The 26,845-nt window shown below is 34.8% G+C and overlaps 1 protein-coding gene and 1 long non-coding RNA gene across 11 annotated transcripts in view; one reads left to right on the top strand and one right to left on the bottom strand.

Annotated features, from left to right (window-relative positions):
• LOC116167472 (protein GDAP2 homolog) overlaps nucleotides 1-26,845 on the top strand; it is a 58,045-nt gene that overhangs the window by 17,522 nt on the left and 13,678 nt on the right. For 2 of the 7 annotated variants that reach the window (XR_004144541.1, XM_031482838.1), the window contains exons 2-7: nucleotides 1,174-1,281; nucleotides 18,371-18,570; nucleotides 18,625-18,767; nucleotides 18,822-18,954; nucleotides 26,128-26,237; nucleotides 26,581-26,820. Coding sequence is in view for 6 of the 7 variants with exons in the window: in XM_031482838.1 (XP_031338698.1) it covers nucleotides 18,380-18,570; nucleotides 18,625-18,767; nucleotides 18,822-18,954; nucleotides 26,128-26,237; nucleotides 26,581-26,820 (817 nt within the window). In the remaining variant the exon portion in view is untranslated. Of the gene's footprint in view, nucleotides 1-1,173; nucleotides 1,282-1,576; nucleotides 1,839-2,472; nucleotides 3,113-3,193; nucleotides 3,440-3,622; nucleotides 3,774-18,370; nucleotides 18,571-18,624; nucleotides 18,768-18,821; nucleotides 18,955-26,127; nucleotides 26,238-26,580; nucleotides 26,821-26,845 lie in introns of those variants that run through there. The other 5 variants (XM_031482841.1, XM_031482842.1, XM_031482839.1 and 2 more) reach the window with 5 other exon arrangements.
• LOC116167474 lies at nucleotides 22,235-23,288 on the bottom strand. Of its 4 annotated transcripts, none has more exons than XR_004144545.1 (3): nucleotides 23,180-23,288; nucleotides 23,033-23,126; nucleotides 22,235-22,995 (listed from the first exon to the last, which is right to left on the bottom strand). It is a non-coding gene; the product is annotated as an uncharacterized LOC116167474 (long non-coding RNA). The 4 variants fall into 4 exon arrangements; XR_004144543.1 differs by having other exon boundaries at nucleotides 22,235-22,983; XR_004144544.1 differs by having other exon boundaries at nucleotides 23,033-23,272.

The raw sequence follows: 26,845 nt of genomic DNA, 5'->3' as shown, positions 1-26,845 counted from the left end.
AAAGTGCGGTTATGGTTGGAAACCGTTTTTGCATATACAAATTGAATATTTGCCGTCTTATTTTACACTGGAAAATAAGGGCAGTTTGCAATTACATCTCCAAATCTAAAATGAACAGTTTTTGTAGAAAGTGGACCAAAATGAAAATTTGTGCAGTCATTTTTTAAATTATTAGTTTATTTGTTTCTTGATGGTATTTACTATTAAATTAAAGCCGACTGAATATTAAATAGGAACAAATTTTCCGTTCATTCAAGTTTATTTACAAACTAGTATTATTTTCTCTTGCACAATTCATCATTTTGACCTCTCCAGTCTGTGCCTTGATCGCATTTAAAAAGAAATTTATTTTGTGCAGGACTGAAGTACTAAAAATACGTGAAAAAATTAAACAATCTGATACCGTAATTTACAGCAAATTTACATCACATTCTCACCTAAACATCTTGCAATAAAACAAAGAAACAAATAAAAAGGGAATAAAATGCTGTTTTCTAAAACCTAATATTCCGCCTTTGGAAATATGGATAAGAATAGCGTAGGTAGAATTTGTAGGAGTCGTTTCGAATATTGCTTGTATACCTATATCTATACACCATTAATCAAAATTATATACGTATAACCTCTGGTAACAACGTAATTATTTCCAATTTACAAAGGTTACCGATTCAAGATATTTGGACTTAACTAATTTTAGATTAAAATTGATTTACGGTTTCTTCTAATTCCGGTGAAAAGCGTTTTCCTGAAAACGACTGACGCAGATTAAAACGTTTCAGATGTTCAAGGTGCATTCGCTCATTCCTCAAAATAATGTGGAAAAAGTTGAACGATTAAAGTACCTTTATATAGAGGTACAATCGAAACATGGCGCTGTGTGAGAAAATCCTCTATTATTCCAATTTTAACATTGATATTATCACGTGTGTTGAAATTTGTGGGTAATTTATGTTGAAAAAGTCTACAATGTTTTTTACATAATAATTAATATTTCATTTACACGTCAGTACGTATTTAACATTTAACCTAGCACGAAGTAAAATCTTGTGGCAAATTGAATAGGTAGGAGTGCCTTGGTTTTAACTTGCTAAATTTTATATAAAAAGAGAATAAATTTAATTATATAAAGTGCACCTCAGTGTCGTTTTTTGAATTCTTATATTCTTGTTTTAGATTTATGGATTATAATTTCTGCAATCATGGAGCGAGAGAAATTCGTGCTTTAGGAAAAGGCTTTGGGGCAAGCAACGATCTTGTTCACTTTCATCTAGAGATTTTAGTGTAAGTACTCACGATTATGTATATGTATTCACCCTCCGTTTCTTCTTTCTTATTTTATATATAGTATTTTTATAAAGATATACGTATACACTACAAAAATCAAAAATTAATTGATTCATCCTCATTAAAAAGCTACTTATTGCAAGTTTTAAAATTCACACCCCGTATATGGTAATTACTTTGACGTATATAATTTTGAGACCTTTCCAAAAATGGGAGCAATGCAATGGACTATAGGGGATCTTTACCTCCAAAAAGGATAAAAACCCAGCCTTTGTCTGGAACCATTTTTCAGGACGGTGAGGGCGTTTTGCTTATAGTTGGCAAAAGGAGCCACGGTTAATGGTGACATTATGGAAGCCCAGCCCAATTGAACGCTTGAAGAAGTTTCTTAAAGCAAACCGACGCACAACAAAATTTGAGGGTCCACATGCTCAAGCCATTACCGTAGCTTCACAAAAAAGCTGGGCCAAGTCTGTAGCAACCTATTAGTGCAGATGGAGGTTACTTAGTGAAATACATTTTTTCGATTTTTATACGGTTTCCTCCGTAGATAGGTAAGAAATTTGTTAAAAAATGCATTTGTATTTTGAGTGTGTGATTTGATGTATTTTTTACTTTATTTAAGCTGAAAAGCTTCTGCACGGTTTTCGAAAGAGGAAAGAAATTTTTTACGTTAGACCATTGATCTATCAGATATCTACAGCTTGGATGAGTTCGTAGGTGAACAAAATGGGAATAATTTGAAATTTATCATTTAAGCATATTTTAACTCGACATACCTACGTCGAAACTCATTCTGTTTTTGCCCAAGACGTTAACTGATTTATGACAAAAAGATTTCGTTATTTATCTGTGCATTAGCTCGATGTGGACGAATTGCATTTTGTGCCTTTTAGATTACCACGTATAGTTTAACCAATAGATACCAAATGTGGGGCAATTTAATTAGGAAAACAAGCTCGAGGTGGGAGAGGTAAACATGCCATTTTTAATGATTCATAAATTATTATAAATAACTGACAGTGTTATTACTACGCTTTTTATATTATTATCTAACTATATAAAGTTGTATTTTGTGAGAATTTTGTAAATAGAATAACTAAATCTTTTACATTTTCGGAAATCCATTCAAAAATCATGTAACATTTTATGATTTTTGTCATGTTCAAGGAAACTTTTTAAGGATTAGATATATTGTTTTTGTTTTGAAAAATCGTGCCTAATCACTTCATTAATTCTGTGGAAACAATTAACTGCGTTTTAATCCATTAAAAATTTGTATCTCTCTCTGGGAACAAAACTACTCAAGGTGATTTTTTATAGTAAACCATAAAATATACTCATAAATCTTCCTTTACTATGCAATATGAATGACATATTTATTGTTTCACTACTCTATCGAAAATTGTAGTCCTTACAATCGGTGGTATTATTTTCTCATGATAATTTATAATTGGATCGTTATTTTTAAATATATAATGGAGATTACGAGCAACTAAATTAAAGTAATTGACGGGGAAAAGCTCCTCAAAAAGGTAGCCGGCTTGCTACTAAGAAACGGTATGGACCGCCGACCCTGTCACTGCATCATCATACACCCCTAAGCTGTCACCTTGCAGATTTGTAAAAAAAAAACCTAATGGGTGATATACAAAGTAGGCGCAAAAAGGCGCACGTCAGCTGATCTACCCTACCTAAACGTTTGGTTTGGTTCCAAGTTAAAGGATTTTTTCGGGATTATAAAGAAGGAAAAGACAGACAAGGAATTTTTATCGTTGGAATAAAATGACTACGACGCTATTTCGTAAATAATCACAATAAAATGAAGGTAATAGTACAACGAATGGCAAAGAAAGGACGATACAATAAAATTGTAATTGTTTAAATACCTGTATTGTTTATGCACTAGATGCTTTTTGGTCGCTGCTTCGATGTAGAATGGTTTGAATCCGCCTCCTTGACTTGGATATGGTTAAAAGCACACAGACCGGCCAAACTTCTGGACGTGGCTTCTAGTTGATTGTTTCTCCTATGTGGAAATTAAGTTCGACTACCAGCTGTGCTCTGCACGGACCGGTCACAGAATCCGCGTGTGTGGTACCCTTACTCAGTAGCCGGACCTTACTATACTAGGGATTAGCGGTGGCTGGCCTATGTAAGTGTCCACCAAAACCACTAGCATCATCCATGATCCAACGACCGAGCGTCTTCGGATTAACCCCAGGAGTAGGCAGATTGATATTCCCGCTACTCCTTAGTAGTTTGATACGCGCTGTATATAATGTATTCTGTAGATATGTTGTTTTTTAGTGACTCTATATAGTGTAATATCTTCTACTAAAACGCCACGTTATTCTACGTCGTAACAGGGTTATGCTCTGTCGTGGGAATTTTCAACTGTCACGTTTTCTTTCTTGGAAATGCTGCGAAAATCTTGGTCAGCAGCGCGAAGATGGCTCCCTCTCAATTAGCGCTGTAGTTTACTATAGGTACTGGATTATATAAATATCTATCTAGCGCTAGTATAGGGTTTTTGTTATTTAACATTTGGTTCTGGTAGACATAAGTACTTAACCCTCCCCCTCCCTCCGCTTTCATTTTAATTACAATGACTCGTTTTATTCGCCTCATTCTTAATATACATACGTAAAGTAGTATTTCTAATTTCCGTTTTGCTTCCTTACGGAAAAAATACCATTCTAGGAATAATTGCCGTAGTACTTATTGTCTCGAGGTAATTATGCAAATTTGCAAGTTGTATTGGTAAATAACACGAAAGTATTGTTAAAAAATGAATTAATAATGAATAATAAAATTGCACTGGGAGGCAATACTCTCTCCTCACGCAAATAAAATTTTGGTCGTCAGAATCGTTATTATGCATTTATTTCGTTGGTAACATGACCAAATGCGATCATAAGGAGCCAAAGCTCCTAAATCATTTTGACTTTGATCATCTAGAAGTTATTTAAGTGGTAGCTCGAAAACAAAATTCGAAAATTTCAATTCATTATTAAGTTATCGTGACAGACAACCAGACAAATAAGGTCATAAAGAAGCTTTGCAATTATCAAAATTGTTCTATTCAGGACCATATATCCAACTTGTTAATGCGAGTTAACTTTCACTACTGGGGCATATCAATCATAAACAGACGGTTCTCGTTATCATTTACATTGTATTGTATGAGGTCATGTCGCGTTAACACGAATGTTCAATTGAAAATAAATGGCACTCACATGCTCCCAGTCTGATGTCGTCAAATTGCAAATACACGTCTTTCTACTGATCTGAATGTAAAGAATAAGACTCGAGTTACATCTGTTGCACTTCTAGTACCTACCTACACACCTTTGAATATGAAAAGAAAGCTTTTATTCGCTTAGAAGGCAATGAGAATTTGGCCATAAGCCAGGTAGTTTCACACGATTTAAATCTCTACCTGTAGCAATTTCGTTGTCTATATCCTACAATTTTAACACTACTTTATTACGTAGGCACACCACCTTATCTCTATGATCAGAAACTTACAGCTAACAGCACGACATACAAATCGATGAAGGCTGCGGTTTCTGCCATAGATACATACAATTTGATATTATGATGTATGACTGTTGCTACTAACGAATCTAGCTCGAAAAGGAAAATGATTATCAAATTAAAAGTATTCTTATTTTGCACGCTGCTTATTTTTCTCAATGAGTCTCAAACACACTTTTGACACAGGTGACGCCAATGAGCATGATTTTTTAGTTATTGCTAATAAAAATGCCTTCGATCATTTCCTCAAATCACCTTAAAGTAAATGAAAATTATACGACTTTTGTTTTTCATATTAAACCATACGATTGTAGACCGATATCAGGTGTTCTGCGACCGCCTTTGTCTCATGGTGAGCATAACCTCTAAATAGCATTATGCGGGTTACTCTGTAATTGGGCGCATGCCTGTTAAGGGCCCAAAACAAGAGAGGGATAATAATAATAATATCTACAGGGATTTTTTTTAATGTTTACAACTATACATATGGGGTATGTATACTTAAAAAAAACATGTCAATGCATGGAATAGATTGCTATTATATGCAACCAACTTTACACGAATTCAATGGTAAAATGCATCTGTTATGGAAAAAGTAATGAAACTGAAAGAAAAATAGACACTCAGGGCCAGAGTACACATACCACGCACCAAGCGTGGCTTCTGCTATTTAAAACAGTTTCCCTTTCTCTTCAACTTTCTGAACCATCTCCTCCTAAATTACTTTCTCGTCGAATCACTAACATCTGAGTTTGCGTGGGCGAAAACCATCTGCTTATCTAACTTAATTAGCTTACGGAGCGATAAAAATTTCTTATCGCAACGACCGGATTTAAATGAGATAACTTTAACAAAACAGTATTTCCGCAATCATTCTAAATGAACTATTAATAAAATGGAATCAAAATACGATGCGATTATTGAAACTTGAAACTTTGACATTAACAAATAATTCTTAAACACAATCATGATCGAAATTGTGTTCAACCTCAACGACCACATTTACGCGTAAAGAACATTGAAATTCACACACAGTGACCTAACTTATTATGGGTGCTAAAAAATTTTGCCTCTCCCGCCTCCAAAGCACCCAATCATTTTATTGTCTGGGTTGTGTTAAGACATGAAGATGATGACTTGCGAGGAAAAGATCTTCAGTGACGAGGCACTTACACGAGGCACATTTCAACTAAACGGCTTTGTCAAGAAAAAAATTGCCGTATTTGGGGATCAGACAATCTATGACAGTTAACGGAGCCTGGTACCGTACGTTGATAAGGGATTGTTTGTGGCCTTATTTTGATGCAATGGACATTCAGCTCTTATGGTTTCATCAAGATAGCGCCACGTGTTACACCTCCGCTGAAACCATTGCGTTGCTCCGTGAGAAATTCCCGCATCCACCAAGGCCGTGAGATTCTCGGTGAGATTCAACTCCACGCGATTTCTTCTTTTGGAGTTATCTCAAATCATGGGTTTACGTCAATAAATCCCGAAATATCGATGAATTCGACGAGTTTCGGCGAAATTCAAACACTTGGAGTGCCAGCAAAGTATAGGGGGTCATATGCCCGATAATATTTCCGATGCCTAAAATGGGAAGGTTTGTTTAATACGTTTATGTCCTCGTTAAATGTGTTTTATTTAATATTTCCATTTTGGTGCACTTTCACTTTCAAAAAGATAAAAAATTGCCCTTTTATTCTCCTTATGTCTGTCTGTCTGTGTAAGTCACAAAGGCTCCGGAACTACACCACTTACAGACTTGGTATTGGTGTCATGCGATCAGAAATTAAAAATTATTTCATGTTTGTATTCTCGTTAAGGCATGAGATGTCCATAAGGGCTATTAAAATCCAAAAAAACAAACTTGAAAGTGCACTCTTCGCCTCTTGCTCATCAAGCGGCTTAACGAATTTTTTCTTATTTGATTTTTGAATCCCCAATTACTTCAAAGGCTGTGGCGAACTTTGGTTTTTCATATCATTCTAAAGAACATAATATTTTTTGCCAACCGTAGTAAATGCTAGTATTACAATGAAAAAATTAAATTGTGATAAACTTTTGGCCGCTACTGTACATCATATACGCAAATGCCTCAGCAAGGTGGATTGTGAATCCACCTTGTGCCCCGTGTTTATTATTATTTGGACGAAATGCAACTAAAACTTTTTGTTCTGTGTACTACATACGTCAGTGCATTGTCTTGTCATCTATTGTATTTGTTTAAATTCACAGTACTAATTTCTCTCGTAACGAAGTATTGCAATTTGGGTCTCGCTATGTTAGCGAGGTGACCGCTACGTCATACTAAATTAAAGTTTAGAAATGTTCAGGGAGTTTATCACCATACCATATAACTAGGACGGTACATAAAACTTTCCGCTAAAACCAGCTGATATAATAATTACGTGGCGTTATGCCTAAAGGGTTGGTTGATCTCTCGGTTTATACCAACCTAAGCTCAAAGGAAATCCTGGTGCTTCGTCACAGCTATTCCAATATTTATTAATTGAAAAACCTGCTAACCTACTTCCGTAAACGGTATCCTATAACACCGTCCTTTGACGTCACAGGGTGAACTACGTCACTGTTTCAATTCAGGGCAGCTTCAGCAATAAGGTTCATCGAATTGTCCTACTTTCAGTGGAACGCGGTAAACCCTTGGGTCATTCACCATCCACTTCATGAATGAAGTACCTTTCAATACTTCTTTGTTTATCATATTAATAAGTTATGGAAGTTTGCTACCTAAATAAATTGTAAGTGTTCCGTACCCCAAAAATGGGGAATTTTCGGGGTAAATGAACGAGCTGTAATTTGTCGCAACCTATTGTTTAACTAGATCAAGGAAACACGTTAATATCGTCTATCTATGCATGTTCAGGTGAAATTTAAAAATATTAATTCCGTGTTAGCATATGTTTTATTAAACTTTTACGTCCTAATTACAGATGATTGTCGTTTTACTAAACAAGGAAATAAGTAAAATATAAACGTAACTAAATATAGAACAAACATTACATTTTTTCGATATTTAATTACGGACGTTGGCGTGACCCAACTGTATATTTAGGTTGCGGTCTACTGAAGACTGTTAATTCTCCCATCCACTGGGATTGGGATAGGATGCTAATTTATACGTTATCTTTGTCGCAGTCACCGCGTTGGGACGGAACTTCATTTAAAAACGTACAAACGGAAGCGAGATAATACCTTACAAGGAGATGACGTAAACGTATACAGCAAAATCGATACTCCCTTGCAGCATCGTTGCCTAACATAGAAATGCCTCTTAACATTTTTGGTCAAGGTACTCTAATATAAACGCTTTCTATTTAAACTTGATAGCGAAATTGTTACGATTCCCCTTTATATGTCATATTTAACAAAGGGGCTCGTTTCGCATTTACATTCGAAAGCAAGAGGGTTACATCTACTTACTCATTTTCAAAATAGGGCACAATGGGGAAGAATATCAAATACCTACTTTATATACCGACCTGGGAATGCGAAACGAGCATAACGGAATTGATCATTGTTATTACATCGTTCTGTTTTCGTTAGTTAATTAAAGTTCGACGTGCATTCAATGAAACAAAAATGTGAATGAAACGTAATTGCTTATTATTTTGAATTGAGTTAGTGGCATTATGAGGTTTTTGTAAAAACCACCCTTATTCTTGAAATGTATTCAATTTGTTGCGGGTGTCATGATTATGAATATCGCAATTTTTAACACAATAATGCTCATAATAAAACTAGACGAAGCATTTTTTGCGCTTCATGAATATGTCGATAATGAAATGTTAGCAACGATTATGATCGCGTGTGTATTTTTAGATTATGCATTTTTCCTAAACTGTACATTTTCTGATGTGCATACAGAGGCTCGTTACAACTTAATGCTTTTAAAGTAGTTCTTCCTATTTTCTATAGATTTCCGGGATTTCGGATGGTAAACTGGTATAGGTATAACAAATCTGAAATGTATATGTACTCAATTTACAGCACAGCTTTTTGGAGGATTAAAGTCGAGTTAAGCAGTTTAACCCACTAAAGTTATTTCAAAGATGTTTTTACCGGCTTTATTCCAGACTACTTACAGAATATTCGACTTTCACAAAAAACAAATTTAATTTGAAAGAATGCGAGTGAGCTTTCCTGTGATGTATGAAGTCATTTTATTATCTCGTTTTCCTCTATCCAAAGAAATTAAGTAGACGACTTTTTGGTACATGATTTGGGCACTTATACTTCCTTTGACCTCCCCTTATAGTTGATACTCTTTCTAACAAGTGAGAGTGAGAGTATTTTTTTTTATCGTGGAGCATACTTTCTTTCGCTGTGCGGTTCGTTCCATTTGTTCTGCTAATGTCAATTGGAACGTTTGAATCGACGATGTCCGTGGAAGATCTGAATTTCTAAACTATAAATATTATTTGAGGTCAATTTAGTTTCATTCCGTTGGAAGGTCCATATTGCTACCTTCAGACCACAAATCACACAACGAAGTGACACGATCTGATTATAAAGCTTATTTAAAAATTTTTCTTGAGGTTTCAAAAACCCCAGATGGGGCAATTTTGTTTATTAACATAACCTTTTAGGAAACCTAGGAGGTTAAAGCCACGGACCTTTGGGCCCAATCCACCTATCTTCAAAAATGTTCGTCTAATTGAAGCCAGTAGTTTTCCGCAGGGAATAACGCGTGTATTGATATGTATAGGGAATTTAATAATTTATCGATGTCGAATTTTTTGGACATTTGACAGTGCAAAAAAATAAAGCAGGTTCCATTTGAAAGATAAGGTTTGAAATTAGTAAAAATCACCATTAGTTTTAAAACACCCTGTAGAATGGCGATCAAAATCTAAATCATGCTATAGTAGCATCAAGTTAGTATTGTTGATGTTGGAAAACTTTTTGAAATTCAAGTCAATGGAGTCATAGGTACAGGGTACAGGACTCAAAAGAAAAGCAATAAAACGTCAAAACATTTTGAAACTTTTTGAATAACTTGAAAAACTTTGATGCTGGGTATAGGCAAATGTGGTATCAAATGACGTAGTTTTGTTGTAAATTTCGAAAACCAGAAGTGACACGATGATAATATTTTCTTTCGATAAAAACTATATTGGTATGCAAATTTTCAGATTTAAATTATTAATGGGAATCTGGATACTTTTAGATAACGGTTTGCATGAAACAGCCTGTATAATATTCCTTCGATTCGATTATTTATTGTTTTGCGATCGAATATTACTTTGTTGTTGAGGTGAAACTTCCTATACCCTGAAATCCATGACATGTGTCGTCATAGAATAGGGTCGTTAATTTCAAATCAATCAGACAATGTTTTCAACCATTGAAAGGTTGTAATGTAATGACGCAGTTCTATATCGTTTTACAATAATTTGTTGTATTCTTTTTGTCGCACGTAACCTTGCAGGAACTTGATTTTTACGTTTTATGATATTTTAATTATAAACGGTTTTGGTAAATTGTTAAGACAATCGATCAATTTAAACCACGGGACTTCCTAAAAGTTTTCTTCAATCTACATTTTAACTTGAACTATATTAATATCTTAAAAAGTACAGGTAAGTGATTGTATGAACATGACATCATAAGTAAATATTCCTGTGCAACTTGGGTACCTGCTGAGCGGTATGACTCACATAGAATTACATAATGTTCAAATGTGACCCAGAATGTCTAGACTCTACTACTTGAAATAGCCACAATAACTAGATTTTAAAACAAAATGAAATTGCAACTAAATTTGTATAACTCAGTTGGTCCACACAATTAAACAAAAAATTCGTAATTTCTCATAATAATTTAATTTAATTAAATTTATTTAATTTATTTAATTTATTTAATTTATTTAATTTATTTAATTTATTTAACTTATTTAATTTATTTAATTTATTATCCCTCTCTTGTTCTGGGCCCTCAACAGACTTGCGACCAATTACAGAGTGGCCCGTATAATGCTTTTTATAGGTGCCTTTGCAGAAGGTCTTAAGTCTTAATATACAGTTCGTTCGAGATAAGATGCTCACCTTAATATCTCTTGGCGAGACAAGAAAAATTTGTCAAATATAATTTTATATCCGACACTACGATCTATCCGATCGTGTATTCAAACTCCGGTATCGCTTCCACGTTAATCGTTTTTCAAATGCAATGCCTATGTTTCAATGCCTATGTTTTTCCAGATATTAAAAAAAAGAGCACCCATTTGCTTTGCGACAACATAAAAAGTGCACATGGTTGATTTACCAAAAATGGAGAAATTCATGATTCAATATTTAGAAAATTTATGAAATCTACCATGCCTCGCTCAACTCCCGACAATTCCAAAGAATTTACTAATCAAATTTTAATTAACACCTGACATATTTTTTTAAAAAAATGAAAACTACCTGAATCGCACTTTCGGTTCGATTAAACACACAGTTAATTAATTGACAAACAACAATGCCGGAGGAAAGAAAAACGTTTAGAGGCTATTTTTACACGTACTCCGCACGCAAGCGGTCGACAGGCAATTAACTAAAGAAATCTCAATTACAGTTTTTCAATATTCCAATAAATCTGGTCGTAAAAATTTTGCGATATTTAGGCGTACTTAGAACTGACACAAACACACGCTGAGAGCGTCAGGAACTCCACTTTTGGTTTATTAAACTGGATCTTGATGACAAAAAACTAGTTTGTTGAATTAGATGACAAAATTTGGCGGCTTGATTTGCTTTACAGAATGACAAACCTTATCGAAAGGCTTCATACTAGAGTTAATGGACAAAAAGCTTTAAAAACTTCTCACTTCTCACAACTTTATCATAATAACGATTAATGACGTCATGACGTGTCCAACTAAACAAATATGGCCGACTGCCCAAAATAATCGCTTACCAAAAATTACGCAGTCCAACCGTCACCAAATAAAAAAGCCTTGTTTAAACATTGTCTCCCGTATTAAAATGATCCATCACTTCCACCAAACAATAATCTCCTTCTTTATGAATTTGCACATAAGCCGCTAATCACAGTTAGACTTCAAGAACGGCACATCTTCCAAAACTACCTGCATCTTCTTATCCGAACCACATTAATTAAATTTCGCCTGACAATAAAACTTCTTATCGCAAAGACCACATATGGCGAAATAAAGTATTGATTCAATACCAAGTGCAATATTATTCATCATTTCATTATTCAGCAATCTTGTCCTTTGATTAATATAAGTAAATCCAAAAAAATTTAGTTAGCACAGTAATTTGTAAACTTATCATGTTTACCTAAGCAATGATTATAGAAACAGTAAGTGCACATACACAAAGTTGGTTGCAGTAAAGGATAAAAACAAGGTTTTAGAGTAAGCAGGTAGCAAAAATTGTGAAGTGCATAGGATGTGATTGAATCTTTGGTGCAATAAAATTCTTTTTATTATACCTGAATCACAATCTCCGTTTTAAACACTCGAATGCGTGCGAAAAAGGGCCTTTAAAACACACGTGCTTTAAAGTTGCTAGGTAACGATACTTCAAGTATGACTTTTGAAACTGTCATCTGGATGAAATAAACAATCCTCTTAGGTGGCTTTATGTAAATGCAGAACCTTTCTTTGGCTTTTGTACCTATCCTTTGGTTGAAGCTTTCCAAACGCGCGTAATTTAGGGTATGCTTCCAAATCGGTTCCACTTTTTAATCGCAGCATTGCATTAAAGTTTTGAATGAATGCACCAAAATATAGAAGATTTAAATACCTTTGACATTTCCTTCATATATGCCAGCGGATGCATTTAAGACTTTATTCGTAAGTAACTTCCTATTCCATCCATGGAAACCATTAACCACTTTTCATATTCTTTATAATAGGCTTTACTGGATTTGGATTTTACACCTACCAACGTTTGTTTAGATTTCACAACAATCGATTTAATGGACGGTGTATTATCTTTTTCAACGGAAATCGTTTAATTCGCAAAGACGATGATTTTTATAAGCAAACGTCAAGTGACATTTCCATGGCAATCGTGAAATTACAAACACCCAGCCCACTTAATTAGACATGTATTCGAGTATAACGTCAATATGATTTCATTGTATTTCCTATTTTTAAATTATACTGCAGGTATAATAAAAAATACTATAAGATACACGTGTATAATTGGTCTTTAAAGCACTTGCATCGTTAAAGGCACTCCGCTTTGCGTCGTGCCCTTAAACTCGTTGCGCGTGCTTTAAAGACTTGATTATACACTTGTATCTTAATATACTATTAAGTAGTTAATTGAAACATGGAAAATTACGTACAGCAAACGATTCAATAACCTCCACAAATATAATTTATAAATTTCACTTCAGATCAAGACCATGCAATAAAAACATAACGACCAATTTACACCTAACATGAAAACGATTTCAAAACAATAAAAGTTAACGGTATCAACGGTATGATTTTTCATTGAGATCAATCAAGTCGATTTCAAAAATAATGATTGAAAATTATAAAAAATATATAAAAAATTGCAAACAAAACACAAATAAAATAATAAAGAAATTTGCCCTGTTTCCTGGTTTTTGCTAGAGACGTCGGAGACAACTTTCAGCTCTCAAAAATGTGTGCATCGTCTTACGTTGTATGTACACTTATACAAGGTGGAACCTCTCAATATATTCATTAAAACAAAAATAATCATCATCAGCATCAACTCAGTACTGTAGATTTTGGAATAATTTTTGAAATTCAAGTCAACAGTCATAGGCTCATAGGCATTTTTTAAATGTATGTAAAATAAACACGGATGCAGATATCAAAATTTTATTTATATGATCGTATTCTACGTTAAAAACCATTTAAGAAACAACACATGTTCATTTTTTGAAAATAACATTAGCAAGATGGCGTCCTTCTCAATCACGGCATGCTCGCAGGCGATTTCAGAAGTTGTCTATCACGGAGCATATCTTGAGGAATTCTCTCAATTTCCCGCTGGATTTGTGCTTTGAGATCACGAATGGTGTGAGGTCTTCTTCGTACACTTTACTCTTAAGGCACCGACCTATAACGATTAATTTGAAAATGCGCCTGGAAACGACGCTGAGCGGCTACATAGCTACCACTTCGGTAGAATGCTTTCACGGCAAACGACCGTTGTTGCTTAGTCCATTGTTCCATGACTACTGAAACGCTTTGTGTTTCTTTCGCTGGATCAAGGAAAAATATGTTGGTATGCAAATTTTCAGATTCAATTTATTAATGTAAGCCTGAATAGGTTTAGGTAACTGTTTACCTGAAACAGGCTGTATACATATTGTCACTGACAACCAGACTCAGAGACTCAGACAATCAAGCGCCTTTTTAACAAGGCCCCTTGGCAAATCTGGGTCTTCTAAGCTTATAAAACTGAATAGTAGCAAGATTAGAAAAATCGCAGGTGTCCTTACGGGGCACCAGCACAACATTTGGCTTGTAGGAGAGCCCAGATGCAGAGTCTGTGGCGAGGCAGATGACTACCGAGCATGTGGTCTGTTACTCTGACGCTTTGATCAGAGACAGACATCAGGTCCTTAGCGACAGTTATCTGGAGCCGGGTGAGAGTGAAGCAACTTACGCTAAACAGGGTCCCATCCTTTATTCAAAGGAACGGGATCTGAATCTGGTTGCTAAGGTGCTCCCCGTGTGAATAGAATAGATAGCATATGACATTTCGAAGAAACTAACAGTTTTTCTCATTCGAGTCACTAACAGAAAATCAACGAATATTACTCATAATAAATAGTTAGTAATAGAAAAAATGTATAGAAATAATCTTCGGCTAGTGTTGTTAATTGAGCTCAATAACAAAAAAGCATTAATCCTGTTGATGTTCTGTGGTGTAGTTTCGTCTTACCTAATTTATTGTCACACCGAAGCCAAATGTGATTTGATATTGATTGAGACATGGCGTGCAGGCTTTGTTAGTTATTCGATTAAAAGAAAATAGTTTCACTTCCGATTCCTGACGTTTTCGATTTAACATAATTGACATCGTAGCCGGCTAGCGTGTTTTCTGCAGTTTCATGGAGAGTAGGTATATTAATCACAAAGCAGCGAAGAAAACTGATATAGGTAGGTATAGAAATACATTTTTGTAATATTGTGTATTGTGGGTGGTGAGGAGCAAAAGTAGATCTTTTAACAGGAATAATGCAAAGAGGTAATCCATTGGGTTCTGCATATTAAGACAATACTTCAAAACGATTGGCTCAAGTTTCAAATTGCCTCAGTTCATTTCTCACATATCCTTGCAGGAGAAATAAAAGTTTGTAGATAAACCTATTTCTTTCCCTATGCTGCATTTAAGCATGAATAGCGCATAACTTTTATAATCTAACAGGTACTTTGCATACGAATATCACTGCTTACTTTCTTTCCTACACATGGAAAGAGATATTCTTGAATGAAGAGACGTGCACTCAATTCTCGTCCATGTGTAGGAAAGTAAGCAGTGATATTCGTATGCAAAGTACCTGTTAAATTATAACAGCTATGTCTTATGATATAACATGGAAAAACAATCATTTTTATCACAGACCCAATGGCATCTATTTTTCCTTCAAGGTAACATAATTGTACAAACATTACGTCAATGTTTCACTCGACTGCGTCTATCAATATGAGACGTAAGCATTATTTATTGCTGTCCTATCCTTGTTTTTACATCACTGTAAAGCAACACTTCCCTATCGACTTTCAAAAGATTGACTATCGCATGTTTGTTCTTCATTATCATTCATTTTGACGAATGTCGTCTATATTATCCTAAAATTGACTACATGCCGTAAAGCCTATTGTTCGCTAGCAAACTGTTTACTTTCAGGGCGTTCCAAATATAAACATCACTGTTTGATAGTTTCTTATGATAGTTTAGAATCGTGTCTAATGGAGCTTCAAAATTACTAATCGTGACATTCATAAATCATAATGGAAATTTGATTTATTAATAAAATTTAAATTTGCTCCGCTATAATGCAAACGTAAATATTTGCCGAAATTTTGGCGTGCGCCACCAGGTACGAAATATTAATGGTATCGATTTTACAATTTTCTTTTCAAAGTTGTTGATGAAGATCGCAAATCAACTTTAGACGGTATAGTCATTGATTGACTACGTTCTTCGGTTCTATTTATAGTGTATCTTTTTAACAGTGAAAATGTATGTAAACGTTTTGGTCCGATAATCTATGTACGTAACTGATTAACAAAAGCGGCCTTTCTTATATCCTGCGTACCCATTTTCAAAGTCACGTTCAGACGTTTCTAAACAAAGCTATCATGCACACTGAAAAGTATTGGATAACCACCGCATAATGCTAGCATTGGGTTGAAATCTACGAGGCGAATGCTGGAGCAGTACTCTTCCCTCTCAGTACCCTAACTCCATTCCTTCCGTTGCCATCCTTAACTATACCCATCCTTGCATTCCCGTTCCCTGGCTGAAGAGGGTGAGGAATCCCTCAATCCCTGAGCAGCCCGCCTCCAGTATCCCTCGGGGTGTCGGAGGAATGACACGCGTTGACCTTTTCCTTTTTTTCCACCTGAAACCCCCTGGCAAATGATTGTCAAGTAACAACTAGTTGCTCGAGGATGTGTGTGCCGCTCTAAATAAAGGGTGAAAATTTGGATTTTGCAAAAAGTCTATACATAGGTGTATTCAAGCTGAATAGGTTTTACCATATAATATCGTTATGCATGTTGCGATATTATACTCTACACACATTTGCACCCAAGAGTATCGAGGTTTTGTCGACATTGGGAGTAAAATTATAGAAATCTTTAAGAAGTAAACGGAAATCCAGGGTACGTGTTTGTAAAGTAAAGTGGGAAAATATCATTATACATGTACAAAATTAGATACTGTGAAGCTTACTGGTTTTGCAAACAATAATTTGTTTATCTTATAAATACAAATACAAGTACAAACAAAAATAAACAGAAATTCAAATTACATTTTATTTCTTGTTTGTATGGACGTTCCGCTTTGATCGTTTCGTTGGCGTTATCTATTTTGCTATATTCATAGTCATTAATTATGTATTTTTTACGTTTAAAGAGTTTGTATACTGGGACTGAATACGAATTTCAAATGCTGTCTTGCAGGGATTCGGTTTCATCACCAAATCTAAAAAAATGCCTATTTTCAGTTTTTCCAGTATGTCTGCAAAACTGCGTTCCTGTAATAATAACTGTCTGATTTTCTTATGAGTGTTATTGGGGCTAGATGGCACTGAAGAACAACGAGTTTTTGTCCTTCACGAAAACGTAAAGATACCGATACCTACTATGCAGTACTTAATATTTTTTACTCTTCTCTATTTTTCGCTTCCTAGCTACAGCTAGGTGGCTATTGCGATCACCGTGTTCCAAGATAACGGATCGACGGATTTTGTTCAAATTTTGGATATGTATATTAGGATATGATGACCACGAAAAATAACGGGCCGGCTTTTTGGAAAAAAAACTTTGGANTCAAAATAGTATATTAAGATACACGTGTATAATCAAGTCTTTAAAGCACGCGCAACGAGTTTAAGGGCACGACGCAAAGCGGAGTGCCTTTAACGTTGCAAGTGCTTTAAAGACCAATTATACACGTGTATCTTATAGTATTTCTTATTATACCTGCAGTATAATTTAAAAATAGGAAATACAATGAACTCATATTGACGTTATACTCGAATACATGTCTAATTAAGTGGGCTGGGTGTTCGTAATTTCACGATTGCCATGGAAATGTCACTTGACGTTTGCTTAAAAAATCATCGTCTTTGTGAATTAAATGATTTCCGTTGAAAAAGATAATATACCGTCCATTAAATCGATTGTTGTAAAATCTAAACAAACGTTGGTAGGTGTAAAATCCAACTCCAGTAAAGCCTATTATAAAGAATATGAAAAGTTGTTTCCATGGATGAATAGGAAGTTACTTACGAATAGAGCCTTAAATGCATCCATAATGCTGGCATATATGAAGGAAATGTCAAAGGTATTTAAATCTTCTATATTTTGGTGCATTCATTCAAAACTTTAAAGCAATGCTGCGATTAAAAAGTGGAACAGATTTGGAAGCATACCCTAAATTACGCGCGTTTGTGAAAGCTTCAACCAAAGGATAGGTACAAAAGCCAAAGAAATGTTCTGCATTTACAGAAAGCGACCTAAGAGGATTTTTTATTTCATCCAGATGACAGTTTCAAAAGTCATACTTGAAGTATCGTTACTTAGCAACTTTAAAGCACGTGTGTTTTAAAGGCCCTTTTTCGCACGCATTTGAGTGTTTAAAACGGAGATTGTGATTCAGGTATAATAAAAAAAACTTTGGAGCGCCGCAACGGCATCGAACTTTTTTTTACAAAAATAACTTTGTCTGACGTTTTCAGTCCTTTAGGCTGCCTATTAGCATTTACAATCTAACATTAAGAACTATTTAACCTTAACTTCTAACAATATGTTGGCTGTATTATATTAATACATGATTTCTTCTTACAGTGTTAATTGATGAGGATCGTTATGAATCAGGAACCCTTAGGGGTTGCTCCGGATATTGTAAATACTTCCGATTTAAAACGTTGGAGTGAAATACCTCCAACTCATTATCTCACGGATTATAGTAACAGCGGAGAAACCCCTAAACATGCCTCATCTCCGTTTCCATACGATGACGAAATTAATCAAAAAATCATCTTGTGGTAAGTTCTTCGTTAAGTCACCGTAATTTTGATATTAAACGATATGTTTGTCAGGATGGGCGACATATCATCAATTCAAGTAGACGCAATAGTTAATTCGACAAATGAATCCATGACTGAAAGTAATTCTATTAGTGATCGAATTTTTTTAAGAGCGGGGTCTGAGCTTAAGGAGGAAATAAATTTAGATATAAGAGGTGAGTGGTGACATGTAAATACTCGGTCAAGTATCAATTATTTATTGTTTGTAGAATGCCGAACAGGAGAACTGAGAGTGACACAAGGCCATGCATTACCCGCTCGATATATTATTCATACCGTCGGACCGAAATACAACATCAAGTATCAATCAGCCGCCGAAAATACATTACACATGTGCTATAGGTAGGTATAAACAAACTTATTTCCGACTTTGTTCGCGTGCAATTCAAATAATGAACAGCTAAACAATTTAATCATTACCTATACTCGAAAGTGATTCGCATTTAATTTCGTGCTTCATCTCTTTTCACTATTGATTTCATATCTTTTTTTCACTTTTTTTATTGTCAATATTTTCTTTAATTACTTTTGCTATCAGCTGCGAAATTCTTACAAAATATGCCATTAATGATGCATTTATCAATATTGATAAAACAAAATCATTACAAATATTTACAAATATACCATAAATAAATAAGTGACCTGTACAACTTTTTTATTGTTTATCTTACTTAACTTATGGCAACTTAGCCCATGGTCAAGAATTTGATAAATAGTACCTTTCAGTTAATTTTGAATACAGATAAACGGAGATAAATGATTATTAGTTCATAAGTACTTTCTTAAATTTATTATAAACAGCTGGTGACTCATTAGAATTGAGGATCGTTTGAATTTCGCAAGAGTTAAATATTCCTTTATTTTTACACAAATTTTATTTGGAAATGAAACATTTTCAATAGACTACAAAAACTCAATACATACTATGGCAAGAATAGAAAAACACAATATTTCTGAAATTAGCAGTTTCTTGTTGATGGATGATATTGCATTTCGATGGCAACTCGGATAAATAGAATCTTTTAATATTCTTTACTTGTTGGTCGCCAGCTTAATGAAATAATTTCTTTTTGAGGGAAAATCCTAATCCTTTTCTGATTCTGATTAATCACATGTTCTAAGTTGGTTTGTTCGCTATGGTAATTTGGGGGAGCATTTTCAAGCATGAAGCGTAGTGAAATTGATTTATTCTAAAAAAAATGGAGTTAATCCAATAGCTTTGTACCACCGATTGTGGTAAATAACACACCCGTTAACAGCTGTTAACATATGAAGGAGTGATACTGAATATAAATAATAATATTAAAAGAGGAATACATACATAAACACCTTAGAGATTTTTTATTTCACATTTTTAACAGATAAACTGAACCTTTGAATTTGGGAAACTGTTGGTTTGAACTTGTGGAATAAAAAATTCCATAAAACAAAATTTAACTCTGCATCCGAACCAAATTCAATAGGTTTTCAATTCGTTTTTAACCTCGCCAAGAAAAAATTGAGAAGCTATCGAATTCAGTCCGAATTTCGATTTTGAAATTTTCCCGAATCTTTACGTCTCAAGGTCCCAGGAGTCCAAAAAGTGTGTATGCGTGTATGTGCGTAACCAAGGTTCAACCGAAACTACCCAGTCGATTTGGTTGAAATTTTTAATAGATGTTCCCTTAAATGATCTCGAATAAAATCGATATTGTTATATTGTTGTGTTCGTTGTTGTTGTTATATTGTTCGTTCTGTTGGTATATTTTGTTATTGTAAAAATTGTTATTAGTGATTATTACTACGTAAACCATACAGAAATTTGTAAATGATAGCATAAAGAAGCAAAGAAGAGGTTAAACAAGTAAACCAAACCAAAGGGTAACTAATAATTATTCTTTGACCAAACTCACTACCATTCTACTACCTGGATATTGCCAGCGCAACCCACTCACATAGGAGTCGATACGTTGATAGTCTGAGCGTGCATAAATATAGATTTTGGCATCTTCTGGGTGAAAATACTTTTGTCGCAAAAAATACACATATACCATTTCTTGGGCATCGAGCAATCAAGTTTGGTCTTTTTCCCAAGAAAATTGATACAAAAATCTTTTGGGCATAAAAAATGCATATGATGGATCATTTCTTAGGCATTCATTCGCTAAACAAAATTGATGCATAAATAACGATTTTGACATAAGCGCTTCCCTTTCGTAGGTTGCGCTAAAAAGAGATGAAAATACTTGTCTCGTTTTTAACCAGTCCTTACACCACACACTTCGTACTTTACGTTTACGATTTGATCCTCAGTAAGCACTTGCACCATATTGCGGTTATAATTACGTCTATAACAATAAGGTCGATCTGATTTTATACTAAATATCCACTGGTTTTAGTTAGAGTTTCGATACTTGATACGGTTTTAGTTAATTTCGCAATGAAAACATTGCCCAATTATTTTCAAACTTGCAATGTATTTTTTATTGGTTAGTGTCGTACTTACTACGAATCCTAGATGGTTGTAAGTCGTTAATCAATTACAAAAACAACGGGATCAGCAGTTTCCACGGTTGCTTTATTTGATGATGGGCTAACTAATGTAACATAATATCTAACATTAAAAAACACTGAATTTTGATCTATACTCCCGCAATCTTGACGCCAAAAGAACAAAAGTTCATACAACATGGATACGTAGATGTGAGACATATTTCGTTAACCGCAATTATGCATATAAAATCTTTCATCATCATATTTTACAGCTTTAAAAATTATAATTTACTTATTTACATCCAAACCTTTTTTTTTTAATTTTATATACAGGGCGTTTCAAAAAGAATCATCCGATTTTGTAGGTTTATAATTTCAATACTAATAATAATATGGACATGAGGTTAATTTTATATTAAAGGATAACTACTGCTACCTAGCGGAAACCACGCGAAACTCGAGAGCTTCCTCTTACTAACAGTACATTGTTCTATCAAATCGGACTTATAGATGAATAGCAATAAATTTTTAAAATCGGATGATTCTTTTTGAAACGCCCTGTATTTGCATTTCTAAATTTCGCTTATCAGTGATCGTTGATGTAGGATGTCACACAGGCCTATAGTATGTCTTTATTCTTCTTTATATTTCGTCGTCGTTTACAACAAGGTTGTCCAAAAAGCATTTAAAAATCGAAGAAGCCATTAATTAGTCCTCTTTTAGCCAATTCATTTATTTTGGCTTCTATTCTTTCCTTATTAGTTATTAAACATTGTGCTTTTAAAATTGTTCGAGCATTCATTGGGTTGGTAGGCAGGGGACGCTGGACGGTCCATTTTAGGGATTGTATCCACTGCTTTTGTTCTTTTCGGTTACAATTTCCTGCTCCTCCATCTGAGCCCTTCATTCTTATTCTTTTCACATTTCTTTCCCTTCGGGTGGGTTTCTTTCGTAGTACGTCTGTCAGCTAACTACAGGGGAAGGGAGTTTTGTGGGTTTTTGGGGAGGGTCTTTAGGTTTTTATCTGGGGAGGGGAGACAGTTATTGGGTTCCTTTGTTCCTGCCCAGTGTCTTTGAATGTGTGATGGATGCTAGGTTGAATAAATGGATGAATGTGGGTGTTTGCAGGATCGATGGGAACACTGGTCAGTAACGGATGGATTCAATGCTGTGGGGAGATGTCCGTTAAGGTTTTTTTTTTAATTTGTTGCCCAAGCTTCACTTGTCGTCACTTTCATTGTTCCTCCGTTTGGAAGGGGGGGCCGTATAACAGTTTGTTTCGTTCCTTATGTTTCTTCCGTAAGTATTGTGTGTTGCCTATGCTCGTGTTGTCCACTCTTCTGTCCAGTCGTCCTTGGTTTTGATAAAATTCCTTCGCTTCTTATCTTTTCTTTTCCGGTCACTTTTGAACAAGAGGTTGTCGTGTGCATTTGCTACATCTTCATTTTGTGAGAAAATTTTAAGCCTTTAAATTTGGAAGGATCTACTTACTTTGAAGATTCCATTACCTAAATTTATTACCAGAAGGGTGTTCTATTATTTCCCTTGGGAATATTTTGGGTTTTCGCCCAGCGGATCTGGAAGCACATGTGACACCGATCATTACTTTGGCTCGTTTAACGCCGTTAGAGCCTTTTCCTTTTCTTGTTCTTTTTGGTGTAACATCTATACATAATATATCAGACGGTAACGTAAATCGTGGAAAGTCATTCCGCCACCCCCTGGTGCGGACATATCACAGCCACCATCAGCTTGATGCCTGGACAGTTATCCTGAGTTCCGGATTCCAACTTTGTCGACACAGTCGTTGCGGTATCGTTCTTGTTCCTGTCACCATCGTTTTCTACGCCGAGCTTCAGACAATCCGGTGGAAGCGGTACGCTGCCTGCCACCAATCAACTGAAAGGTCAGCTGTTCAATGTTTATGAAACTATTGTATGCGACTCACTCCAGAAGCCACCCTCGACGTAGATATCCTTGGTTAACCTATTTTGTGTTCCTTCTTTCCTGATTCCGTCCTGTATTTCCTTTTTTTTTCTGTCCTATAATTGTTCCCGACATAATTATTTTTATCCACCATAATCTGAGTATTTACCGATATTCTGTTTGCGACAAAAATACAATAGAACTGGTCACTTGTTTTTATGTGTAAACGATATTTGTTTACTTGAACTTGAATATTTAATGGGGTTTTGATATTTGACATTTTGACAACCCTTCAGGTGTCAGTATTTATGAACTATTTCTGGCGCTAGTACCTACTGTGCATAAGACCTACTATTTCAATAATCTGTAAAGCAGTTATCAAGCTAGCCATTGTTTTTTGTGTGTTTATTCGTACCATAGTATACCCCAGGTCAGGTATTTGATTTAGTAGCCCTTTAAAAGCAAGGCCTTGATTTTATCCCCGGCACTAATTGCCTTAACATTTAATTTTTATGAAAAGAACCTAAAGCAGCGTTCTAGGTGGACCTTGCGACTGCGTGTCAAATTTATCTGTAATCAAAGAAAACTATTTCATTATTATTTTATTAATTTCAATATTTTGGGAGCCTCGCGCTACCCCCTTACCGTATTACTTATCTAACTATATACAACCATAAATAAACGATCAGTTCTCAACCCCTAATTTGTAGTGTTTTGTTTTTCTTTGTTTTTCTTTTCAGGTGTTTTTTTTTGTTCTCACACAGGTTCTACGTTTCCTGCTTCCGCTTTCAAACGTAGTGGCGCAATTAATCCAGTCAATCAGAACCTACGCAATATCCCTGAGTTCCCATCGCTTTCCCCTGTGCTGCGCTGGTACATTCCCTGAGCTAGGCCGGAGCAATTCCGGCTTTTCTTTATGCGCAAAAAGAAACCGTATAACGATCAGTTTTATTGGAGGTCTTTGCCAACTAGAATTATATAAAAAGTTATTCGTTTGAATTCTTTAAATTTTGGGAAATTGTGGAATTTAACACATAGTAAAAGATGAGTGTGTGGTTGGTGTCATTTTTGCTTTTCCTGAAATATAATATTTTTTCACTAATACTAGGACTAAAAATTCTTTTTGGAATACTGAATATTTTAGTTCCGAGTCGTTTATCGTTCTTGAAGCGTATGCTATTGGTAAATCTACACATTGGGTGATAGAATTGCACACAACGCTGTGGTCACCTGCGTCTGTTGTCAAATTAAAAGGTTTTGAAGGTTTTGGGTATTGAAGAAGAGGTGTATCTATTTGTTCATACGGATATTTTTGCTCATTTTGCATGTTCGCCATTAACTTTAGTTTTAGCACCTTTTTCAAACATCATATGAATGGTTTATTAAATTTTGCAAAATGTTTAATGAAATGGCGTTGAACAACGGCGGGACTATAAGTCAAAGGGCATCTTAAGAAATTCGTAATTTCCGTTATCTGTGCTAATTGAAGTTTTTTCTCTGTCCTCTGGTTCCATTGAAAAATTTTTTTCGGGATGTTTGATTATGTTTGAATTTAGCATTTTAATAATCCGGGACTGAACTTCTTGTTTGAAAATCAAAGGATGTTTATAAGACTTTTAATACAGTCAAATTATAAGTAAAAATTCTAAATGGTTGCAAGAGGTCTGGTAGAAGATTTTATTTTTTCGACTTATTTGAATAGTGGAATGAGAGAGAAAAAACCAATGGGACTAATGTCGGGAGAAATTTTTATGGTCAAAAATCAACGAAAGAAATCAATTTTTTTCTAAAATATCTCACCAACGGCAATGCTTAGGTTAAATTATGTATTTTTATTGAGTCCCCTCGCATCTATAGTTTAGGAGATACCTACATCAATTTAAAGTTTCGCCTTTTTATAGATTTTCAAAAAAAGTTTAAAAAGTGTCTTACAGTACTTTAAGATTATCGTTACCAATTGATCCTTGAAATTTAAATTTATGCAATTTTAGATTAAGGGGATTTCGCAACTTATCAAATAGCTATATATTAGCACTATATTTGTGAATCGATTTTTGGAAAACTGTAGATATAATAAAATCATTTCTGACTTGGGGTTTCTCATTAAGGGTGTGTACCATGCGACTTTTTAGAGGAACTTTTGCGAAAGAAATTCCCTTTATGTGATGTTTTTGTCCGTCCGTCTATTCGTCCATTACTTGAGAACGATGTCAAACCTTCGCCAACCCATTTCTGCAAGTTCAACCCGTTCAAGGATCAGTGCTATTGAATATGTGTCAGATGTGTTTCCGAGAGTGTCAAAAAATTCCCCTACTGAAAATCGAATGCGATTTTTCGTATCTTGTTAAATTCTGTTATACAATTACCTACCTACAGCTAATTTTGAATGGTGGATCCACAATCTGGAATAGTTTCGATCTTTGGCTAGATCGGTCCCATTAGGGGATATGGGAAGTAAGAAAAGAAAACTGAGCGTGCCCTGTTTGGTAGGGCAAGGGTAGGAAATTAAAGTTTTCGTTCTCTAAATATTAGTTTAAAATATAGTTGTGTTTATCAAATTAAGCCGAGGACGTAAACATTGGTTTGAAGGGTAGCACTAATATACATACTGCATAAAAAAAGGATTACCAATCATAAAGTCACGGCCTTGTAGCGGTAAAGATCTCAGTTTTTTTTAATGGAATTACGAAATTCACCACTAAAGCAAGGAGAAAGGGATTTATTTGTTTTTCTTTTGTTGGTTGAATGATTGTTTGTGAAATTGTGGTCCAGGTTTTTTCCCATTTCATTGTTGTTACTTAACTGACAATCACTTTACAACCCTCCCCTTTGTCTGATGTGTTGTATCAGAAACCACTAATTTATTTAAGCTATCGCGCATCTACGATTGCTGCAGATCATTTTCACATTTCCAATGTTTTTTAAATAAACTTTATGCTGAATAATGCTTGATCTGACTGATCAATATTAAATTGAGTCAATTTTAATATAACGTGATAAGTTAGGGATAATAACCTAGTGTTTCTACTGTTTACTCGCAATTTTGGTGATTATCATCTGTATATGAATAGAAACAATAGAATCGTGTTTATTAAGTACTTACTCTTTGTTTTTCAGAAACATTCTCCAAAAGTCCCTAGAGATGGGCCTACATTCAATAGCTCTGTGCGTTATAAATTCAGTGAAAAGAAATTATCCCCCAGACGAAGGCGCACACATAGCATTACGTAAGTGACACCATTTTAATTTTAACATAATTTAGTAATAGGGTTGGTCGTGTTTGAAAACAGTACTAAAATTTATCCGATAATACATACATACTATCAGCTCGTTTGTATTCGTCATGGTTACTAAATCCTTCCGACTATTGTTGCAGATTGTTTAGCCCAAATTTTAAATTGTAAAAGCTCAATTGTGTGCAAACTCTTTATCAGAGGAAACCAATAAAAAGCTGTACAATCATGCCGCTATTGGTTAGAAGCCAATCCCATTAACGTATTTACGTGCATTATGCCACAACTACCTACTTTATTAGCACTTCAGTGTTTGTAATTGTAAGTATTTTTCCAGGTACTGTTAGAAGATTTTTAGAACAATACGGAAGTTCATTAGATACCGTCATTTTTAACGTTGGTAATTCTGATTTAGGAATATACGAAATTTTACTGCCATTATATTTTCCACGTTCCAAACTGGAGGAAGATGCTGCGCGGTGGCAATTGCCTGCAGATATTGGTGGAAGTGAAGGTGAACCTCTCATTCCAGATCGACAAATTCGAATAATTGACAATCCTCAACATACATTACATCGTAAGTAAATTAACGCGTCTATTTT

Source organism: Photinus pyralis, unplaced genomic scaffold (assembly GCF_008802855.1).
Source record: "Photinus pyralis isolate 1611_PpyrPB1 unplaced genomic scaffold, Ppyr1.3 Ppyr1.4_LG3b, whole genome shotgun sequence".
NCBI classification, from domain to species: Eukaryota; Metazoa; Arthropoda; class Insecta; order Coleoptera; family Lampyridae; genus Photinus; species Photinus pyralis.
This window is presented reverse-complemented; position numbering and strand designations above follow the sequence as displayed.